We start from the raw sequence: 10,272 nt of genomic DNA on the forward strand, positions 1-10,272 counted from the left end.
TATTTCATTTTACTTTCCATTCATCAAACATCATCATCCATGTCGTCAGTTCATTAATTCAATTGCACTGCTGGTCTTCTCCTTTAACTTCTTTTTCTCTGAGACTGAAGATGAAGGACAACAAACAGTTAAAGACCCCACCGTTACACCAGTTTCACAAATTATCTTCATAGCTTTTTAATTCTTTACATCTCTCTTAGTGGTCCTGCACATCATCACATCAGCACAGGGCCACTGGAGAGAAAGGTGACACCTGATGGCTCTGTGGTCACTCAGCTTACACCCGATGGCTGACAGCCCTTTGTATTTCTTTGACTTTTCCTTCCACTTTTCACCAAAGTTAAATGGAAGAACTCGGGTTCAGCAGGTCAGGTAAATTTAATGTCACCATGACAGAAACACGTGACAACTTCTGTCTAAACATGAGAGATGAGTCAGAACTTTCCTTTCTTTTAAATTTCCATTCCAGTGTGTGTTCAAACCAAAGTCTGTGTAGGTGTGTATTTAGTTTTATTTATTTATTTTTTTACTTATCTACATATTTATGTATTTATTTATTTAAAGAGCTTCTGTAAAACTTGGGGACAATTAAAAGTTCTATCTATTGTCACAAACATGCGAATAGGAGGGAGCTGTATGGAGCAAGCATATCAGGGTGAGTGCATTTGAGTCACTAAGTAAACACCACCAGGTGACAGAGGTAACCAAAAAAGTCATTTTTAAAAGAAAGGACAACAAATGACACCACAACTTTGTTAGCCTTGTGAAGTGCCTTATGGTGTCACATGTGGTCAATGGCGTCATATGAAATAAAAAGGATTGTGTTGAGATTCAAGGTCAATGTTAGAAGAAACAGAAATAAAGCTTCTTAAAATTAAGAACATAAAGGGGACAGTGCAGTTCAGTTCTTATGCGTCATCACCCACTTCTGGAATATCTCAGTCCCTTCCAAGTCACCTCACCCTCTGTGGTGACACACCAGAGGCTTACTGGGGTCACATGTCCTGGTGAATGTTGGAGAGGAGTCCTTCAATCAAAGACGGTAGAGTCATGGAATCAGAAGACAAAGTACAGAGCTGACCACACAGGAGGGGAGTCTCTGGAGATGGTCAAGATATTCTCTTACATGGCAGCTCCTTATGCCCTGACTTTACTTTATAATGGTGCAGGTTCTTGAATTTCCCATTAAATTCATCTGGACTTTTATTTATTCCATGGAGCTTAGTTTAAATGTTAAACCTTTAGTTAATGGGTATTATGTTTAGTGTCACCAGAACCACAGCACATCAGCACACAAGACACGCATTAGCAGGGCAGAGTTAATTCAATTAAAAGTTCTATCTATTGTCACAAACATGCGAATAGGAGGGAGCTGTATGGAGCAAGTGAAGGTAATTCTAGGCCAGGCCAGGGGATGGCAGGGGGTGTCAGGAGGCACAAAACCTTCTTCTGTTGTCTGTGCAGACCAAAAATGGGCAAACCTGCCTGAATCAACCCTGGAGACGTCAGTTCCGGTACAGGAGCTCAGAAAGCCTTCACTTCTGATTCCCCTCATTTACTTCCTGTCTGGACATTTAAACCGCCATCTTCTTCAGCCATCCTCAGTTCTCATTTGGACTCCAGCAGAGACACTTCAGTCTCAATTACAAAACCCATTGCAGCCATAAATAATATATGGGTGGCTACCACAAACCATTTATAGTGTGTCGAATCTGATCTTTACATACTATCTATCTATCTATCTATCTATCTATCTATCTATCTATCTATCTATCTATCTATCTATCTATCTATCTATCTATCTATTATCATGATTCCATTACAAACAACACAAGAATGTCATAAAGTATAAATGATGTTGTTTGCTGGACAGTGAAATGTGACTGCGGCCTCCATAAGTAACCATAAGTGTTTCAGGACCTAAACTGGCCAGTGCAGAAGAGAGCAAAAAAGGCAAAAAAACATTTGCTTAAAAATATAATCACAGCAAAGAAGTCCAAATACATAATCCAGTAACAACAATCAAAAAATAGAGGCAGTAAAAAGTGTAAAAAGCCAGTCAATCCAACAAGACCAACAGCAAACCAACTCAAACTCTCACAACGAGCCACCGGCTCATCTGCTGCTCAGGCCTCCAGATAAAGGCAGGGGAGGAGCCAGCAGCAGTGACATCAGCGTCGCCCCGCCCAGTTTAGTTAAAGAGCTCACCATGACGACTCATCTTAATGTTCCCAATTTTCAAACTAATTGATGATCCTGATTGTGAGAATTAACTATAAAGTTTTGCTAAGGACCTGAGGACTCCTAGTGGTGACTGAGGGTAAGTGCATTCAAAATAGAAACACAAAGGGTGACAGGAGTTTGGAACAAACAGAGTCCAGGCAGTAAAGTGGAGACTCTGGCAGCCTTTAGAAATGTCAGGCTATTAGCCAACTAAATGGCCTGGATGGACTGGGTGGTCTTGCCTTGCTATTAATGCAGAAACGGCTGACGACTGAGCTCAGTGGCCTCCTGCCCAGAAATGGTGCTGGGGTGTGAGAAGCTCTTTTTTTATACTTTACTGAGTTTAAACTGTGTGGGAATGACAAAATACTTTGTAATTATAACATCAGTGTGTGACACAAGCGTGAGGAGCTGAGCAGAACAAACAGGCCTCAACTTCATTTCCTGTTCAAGACTGTGGCCATCTTGTAAAGGCCATAAAGATGACAAACAAAGTTGTGCAGAGAGTTCAATGAGCAGACAGGAGAAGTCAATCAAATAATAAGGAGGTCATGAACAGGAGAAAGAAAGTGAAGAAATGCAAAATAAAAAAAAATGAACAGCAAAAAGCTGCAAGATGAGCAGCAGTCAGAAGAAACGACACTCGGCCTGCAGAAACCACAAACAGCCTGACATCACATTGAGCTTAAAGGAAAAACTGCAGCTCATTAAATAAACAGAAGTTAATGAAATAAACAGAAGATACTAAAATAAAGTCAATGTTTTCTGATCTTACCAACTGCAGAGGAAACAGCAGCCAAAAAGATGAAGAGCAGCATGTTGAGCTGTGGGACCTGCAATACAAAACGACATGGAGAGCCTCAGAGGAGTTGACCGCTCGCTCACTGTTGTCCATTTCACGACTTTCACAGCTGACCAGATCTGAAGCCCCTTCATTCCTGGCACTTTCCTTCTCCCAGTGGTTTTCCCAGGTGCTCCCATTCTGCCCCTTCAACACTTTGATGTTACATTCATTTTCAAATGTCTATTTTACTTATTCACTTCTCTCCTTAATTTTTTTCATGATTCTGTTTCATTTGTAACTTGTTCTTCTGTGTTTGTAATTTGATTTCTGCACACTGACCTCTCCATGCATGACATTTCACTACGTTGTGTTGCTCCCTCCATGTTTCTAGTTTTGGGTTTGAATTCTGGCCCAGCTTTCAGTGACTCAGTTCATCACATGCATCTCTTACAAGTAAAAATGTGAAAGTCTGTCTTACCTTCTGCTCCAAGTTTTTGCAGTTTTATACACCAAACTGGTCTTCCTGAGTCAGCAGTTCAAGTCTGAGGGCTCTGCAGGCGACTCAAGGAAATGAGCAAATTTGAGAAAAGGGTTGTTGCAGACGAGACCACTGACTTTTTAAACTACTTTGCTAAGGACTTCCTCATAGCAACGCTAAAAAAGGCGAGACGTTCCAACTTTAGTGTTGACGCTGCTCAGTATTTTGAAACAGCAGCATTACACCCAACATGGCTGGTTAGCTGAGGCCTCAGAGCTTGAAGGCCTTGGGTTCGGTCCTCAGCCGGACACCCTCTCCATTTATCTGTCTGTTTTTTTTCTCATGATCCTTTACTTTCCTCCCTTATTTCAAATTCTGGCCCCTGTTTGACTCTGTGTGTGTGTTTTATGTGTGTGTGTTTGTGTGTTTGTAGTTATAGGTGGGTGAGTTGCAGCAGAGACTGATGGGATAGGCAGATGAAGCCTACTTACATCCACTTGAGTACCTGAATTAGAAAAAGGAATGAAGAAGTGAACTGGCCCAGTGTGTTTGTGTCAGAGCACGTGAGTGTGCCATGTGATAGACTGGCATCCCTTGCTGTGGAGGTCTTTTGCTTGTCCCTGATGCTGATGGGATGACCTCCTGCTCCTCATAATCCTGTAGAGAGTCCAGTCAGCATATCAGGGTGAGTGCATTTGAGTCACTAAGTAAACACCACCAGGTGACAGAGATAACCAAAAATGTAATTTTTAAAAGAAAGGACAACAAATGACACCACAACTTTGTTAGCCTTGTGAAGTGCCTTATGGTGTCACATGTGGTCAATGGCGTCATATGAAATAAAAAGGATTGTGTTGAGATTCAAGGTCAATGTTAGAAGAAACAGAAATAAAGCTTCTTAAAATTAAGAACAATAAAGGGGACAGTGCAGTTCAGTTCTCAGGCGTCATCACCCACTTCCCTTCCAAGTCACCTCACCCTCTGTGGTGACACACTAGAGGCTTACTGGGGTCACATGTCCTGGTGAATGTTGGAGAGGAGTCCTTCAATCAAAGACGGTAGAGTCATGGAATCAGAAGACAAAGTACAGCGCTGACCACACAGGAGGGGAGTCTCTGGAGATGGTCAAGATATTCTCTTACATGGCAGCTCCTTATGCCCTGACTTTACTTTATAATGGTGCAGGTTCTTGAATTTCCCATTAAATTCATCTGGACTTTTATTTATTCCCTTGAGCTTAGTTTAAATGTTAAACCTTTAGTTAATGGGTATTATGTTTAGTGTCACCAGAACCACAGCACATCAGCACACAAGACATGCATTAGCAGGGCAGAGCTGGCGGGCCACACACTTCTACGGCTTTTTGGTGTTGATGTCATGTATTTCAGATTTGAATATTTTGCGTATTGCATTATGTTTCTAGGAATTTATGTATTTCAAGCCTCCCATTGTGCAAACAGAATTTATACGTTTATGTAGAATAAGATTTGTGGAGACTCAAAGGAACACATCCTGTACTGTTAGTGTTACTACATATATATTATAATATTAAAGACACTATAGTAATATACAGTATTGTCATGTTTGTTGGGAAGGGTAAAGTGCCTAATTATAGAGCATTTCCATTTGTGGGTGGTTGTTGTGTTCAGGTATGCATGCTCTGTAATGTTTGTCCTTCCTGAGCCGCCTTAGTGGGGGGCGTTCTCTATGTGGGTAATGTATCTGCCACGGACACATAGAGTGAAGTTCATCCTGACTGTTTAGTCCTATGGTAGCATAGCCGGTACGTTTATATTTGTAAATGTTACCGTTCTGTACTGCTACATGTAGTTTAAATCTGTTGTCAAAATGTTTGTGTTGAATATTATATTTTTTTTACTTGCAGTTTCACACCTGCTCTTTATTAATAAAACTGGAGATTTGTACACCTCGTGTCAAGTCAGTCTCCGGGTCGTCTTATTGATCAAGGGAGGAGTTTAGCTGCCTGAATATCTATTACCACGTAATAGTGAGATCAGAACAAGTATGTTATGTGATAGTACAAAATAATAACTGTAGAGCTGCAAAAAAAGATGCAATTTAATAAGTGAACAGCCCAAATATACAGCATATATCAGCGTTTCATATTATACGTGTGTAAGAGCCATTTGCTAGTTATTTAGGTCATGTTAAATCGACAGAAGTATTTCATTAATTATATTAAATATTTCCCTATATATTACTGCATAGTCCATGGGAGGCTCTTATAACCCCCACAAGTTGAACTGAATTGTTATATTCTCACTCTTTCATGCCCATCAGACCACAGATTAGTCCCAGTTATTGACCTGCCTTGCCGTAAGTAAAGCATGGAGGGCACACGGTTTTAAACCGTACCTTAACCTGCTGAGTTGTACGTGCAGAGCCGTATGTTTAGAACGCACTGAATGTGAAGTAAAGCACACAGAAATACTGTAACTCATCCTTGAGAATAGAAACACTTGACGTTTAACAAGAAGAAATGTCTTTCCTTTTTTCTTTTTACCTTTTATTCCACGTGTTTAACAACTCTTCTCTATTCTTGTGTGGACTGTTTGCTTTGAATTTTCACTAAACCTTTTTAAAAAGAACCTTTTTGGATTGAGAGGTTTCTTTTGATACGTGTCTGACCCACGCTTCAGCATACCAGAAGCTACAATGTGTGTACAGTATGTATATCTTGTCTTATTTATCAACATATATTATACTGTAAATACTTGTATATACAATAAATAAATAAAAATTATTCCTGAAGAAAGGTCAGAGACAAACATCACAACTGTTTTCCTTTGAGCATTGTTCTCCCTGAGAATGTGCAGAGTGAACTCAGAACCTGTGTATAAATAACCCTTGAGTAGCCATTGCAGAGAAATAAATACAAAAGAAACATGGTACAAAAGGATGTATGTATTTATATATATATCACTATTATAAAAGAAAATCTTGAGATGAGACAATTTCCAAGAAATTTTTTCAAGTCCCGCCCTGCTCTCAACCATTTTTCAACCACACCTGCAGTCTTCTCACCTCCCATTGGTGTCAATGCTTTTGACAGACACAGCTCCTGCTCTCTCGGCTCTTATAAATTTTTATGTTTTCCTCACTTTAAGTTCCCAATTAAAGAAGACGTATTATGTCCAAATCTTATTGAAGAATTTCATCTCAAAGGGTTATCAACAGATGAAATGAGTACACGGGCAGTCCTAGCACAGAGAAACGATCAAGTGAAACAAATTAACACGAAAATTGCTGATTGGTTTCACTGCAAATTGGTTAAATGTGCATCGATAGACCAACAGTTGGTGGTGATGGTGCAGAAGATGAAAACATCAACTTACAATATCATGAAGAATTTCTACAACCGTTAACACCATCTGGTCTTCCACCGGCCGAATTACTGTTGAAAGAAGGACATATCGTAATATTATTGCATAATTTATGTTTGTGATGGGCTTTACAATGGGACAAGATTAGTTTTAATTCAAAACTAGCAAAATACCCGCACTTCACAGCGGAGAAGTAATGTGTTAAAGAAGTTATGAAAAAAGAAAAGGAAACTTGGATTGGATGTGAGGAATAAATGTACTGAGGTAATAAATGAACTGAGCCAGTTCCAGTGAAGACAGTTGCCTCAATGAGGTTCTTGTGCAGAGATCTGATCTGAAGCTTGGTGCCATTACAAAGTTTTGGTGGTTGTAAGTTTCGTAGTAACATAATTGGTGCACTGACCTTCAAAAGTAGAGTATGCGGAGGCATTCCCGGAGGATTAAGAGTGTGAAGAAACTAAATGAAAATGCAGGAGTCACCAGCAGGAAGATGTGAAGCAAGGCGAATGATAACCGTCAGTCAGGATTGCGCAGGCAATGTGATCAACAAGAAACTGTAGAACATGTCCCACTGCAATGTGAAACGTACACCGAAGAAAGGGAATAATTACAGGAGTCAATTCGGTTACTGGGGTTTAATGGTTTAAAACTTTGAAAAATTTGATTGGATATGGAAATAACTTTCATATTATCATATTATCCTATCATAGGATCATTTCTTAGGTATTTCCGATCTATAGGGCTTTTTGGAGCCATTTTGGTTTAAGTGTAAAAATAAAGTCGTCATTTTTTTCCCTTCATAATCTGCAGCACACTCTAGTCCACTTGTAAAGTAAGGAAGCAGAGCACCATAAGTGGATCAGACAACTGCCATAAAAAGGCAGATGAAGAAGAAGAAGAAGAAGAGGATCCTCCCGTGCTTCATCGATGCTCTTTACAGTGCGTTTATGTGTAATTGAATTTTTTGGTTTAATGGGATCTTTGCTTCTGTTCTTGTTGTTTGATATATCGATTGTGTATTGGGACTTGTTCACTTAGGATCACCTCTTAGGCACTCCTTTTTGCCTTTTTTTCCCACTTTTAGATCTTTTTGAGAATTTCTAAATAAATATTCTCATTTGCAATAATTCTGCTCTAGAACTTGTCCATCCTCATCGAAGGTTTTACGGTCCCTTTCCCTAAAAGTGCATTTTTGTGTATTTTATAGATTTTTGGAATTTATAAGAGTTTGTGTGAGACTTGTGGGAGTCAGCTCCACATTTTGGGCCTAGTAGGCCGAATATTCTTGTGAAGTCAAGAGGAGTGACTGCTTGGGCTTAAGCCAGTTCTAGACAGACTGGGAAGGGCTGGTGTGGTTTGTGGAGACTTTAGGAGGCCCTCTCCCTGTAGAAGGACATTCACATCACCTCACTATGTGACCGAATGAGATGCTTAGTTGTGGCACCCCAGAGGCTTACTGGGTTACCGTGTCACCCGTGGAGGGGATAAGGCTGTTGATGTGATGAAGATTAACAGATGGTGGATGGGAGACTTGAGGAAGCAGGAAGATGACTGCAGTCCTTTTAATTTGCTATAACCACCACTGTAACAAACAATTTTAGAAAGTTAATGTTTGATGTTAGATTCATATGCTTGCGTGATTTCTATAGAATATCACTTTCTTATAAGCTACCTAGAATGGTATAGCCTTTTACTCCCTGTAAGTGAATATAAGGTAGAACTTTCTTAATTATATCTGTAAAACAAAGTGTTAATTAAGTCAGAGAGAAAATTGTCTTGCTGTTAGCATGGGCTATTAGATATGTTGCAAATATTAGATGGCATACCATTTTCTAACCATGTTTATTGTGTCCAATGTGCTTAGTGTGGTTAACTTACCTCAAGTATGACTGTATGACCAAACTTAAGGAATGAAATAAGACATAAAAACCGTAAACAGATCTTTTCCTTTCTTTAATAACAATTTTTTCCTCCAGGTTTTTGTAAAGTGTTTTGTTTTTGAAGTTTTACTAAAGCTTTTAAAATGAAGATATTTCTGTGGAATTATTTGAACACGCGTCACACTGCTGCTTAAATCATCCCAGGGAGTAAACTAAAAGCTGCAGAACTTTGGTCATTTTGGATAAACGCAGCTACAACCATCATTGATGACTAGTAATAAGTCAAATGGTTTATACGATGAAGCTGAATTTGCGGTGAATCTTGAGTTTATGTGCCGCAAACACATTTCTGAAACAGTTTGTGTTTTACTATCAATGAAATTTGTGCTCTTATTATGTATATTTTCATCTCATGTGCAACCCATGTCTCCATGTGCAGAAGTCTTGGGAAATTCATTCTGGTGCAGAGCATAAAAAAAGGGGTGCAGATCGAGAGCATTGACCTGCAAACATTTCTCAAATATAAAATCCATTGGGAGAGAAGTCACGGGTGGGCATGCAGAAGGATCCTGGCTTGGATCAGCTTACACACTTGGGAAAACTGAGGACAGATGACGTTACCTCTCACCCAAAATAAATAGTGCAAATAAATCAAGCTGCGTGTGAGGAGTTGTGGAAGACCAGAGGGCCGCAGCAGCACTGGAGGGCTGGCAGAGAAGGAAACAGAGGTTTTGGCAGAAGAATAATGCTTATTGAGAAATATCCCTTGCTTTCCAGTTCAGACAATGATAACCGCCCATTTCTGTGAAACAGTACCCAAAATTGAACTTTGTGGTTCTGTGCATCACTAGTGAGACCTTAAAGTAGCCACTGCTCACAGCCTATAGACAAGAAGGTTCACCAATGTCTGTATTTCCCCAGGTATCTGCAGGAAGAATGAATGTCTCCTGCTGTGCCCACCAATGTTTACGGACACACTGGATCAATGACATCTGGTCACACTATATGCTCAGCCCAGAGCCACATGGCACATTCTGTGGAAGACATGAACGCTCGTCTTACTCTTAATATTCACCACTGATTACCTGCGCCCTTTATAAATTGACCCCTTCTTCATTCACTTCACTGTTCTTGATTTGCCCTTTGTTTCCCTCTACAAAGTGTTATGTTTAGTGGCTTTGTGGAATTGTGATCATGAAACACAAGAGACCCACTTGATATTATAATATTTAAAAAGACACCTTAACCACTTACAAGGCAGCATGTGGATCTCCATCATTCAGAGCACAGCTTATCTTACTGATGTGGACAAGTACGTAGCTTTATGGGCACCATGGTGGCCTTCACCTCTTAGCTTTCACACTCGATTTTCTCTCCCCTAATAATTTCCTTAATCTTTTCGTGTTATTTCATTATCCTGTTTACTCCATATGAACTCACTTGCCACCAGCTCAGTAGTATGCAGACTGGTTAGCTTAACTCTACCATTGCTGTCTGCCACTGAGCACAGAGACTGTCCATTAAAAAGAGCAAATGATGAGACATAAAATGACACAGTACATT

The 10,272-nt window shown here is 39.8% G+C and overlaps 1 protein-coding gene across 1 annotated transcript in view; it reads right to left on the reverse strand.

Annotated features, from left to right (window-relative positions):
* Positions 1-10,272, reverse strand: part of LOC120540123 (B-cell receptor CD22-like) — a 51,633-nt gene that overhangs the window by 15,427 nt on the left and 25,934 nt on the right. The window contains exon 2 of the mRNA XM_039770617.1: positions 2,999-3,056. Within this exon, the coding sequence (XP_039626551.1) occupies positions 2,999-3,041 (43 nt within the window). The 5' untranslated portion in view covers positions 3,042-3,056. The remainder of the gene's footprint in view (positions 1-2,998; positions 3,057-10,272) is intronic.

Source organism: Polypterus senegalus, chromosome 12 (genome assembly GCF_016835505.1).
Source record: "Polypterus senegalus isolate Bchr_013 chromosome 12, ASM1683550v1, whole genome shotgun sequence".
Classification (NCBI taxonomy): Eukaryota; Metazoa; Chordata; class Cladistia; order Polypteriformes; family Polypteridae; genus Polypterus; species Polypterus senegalus.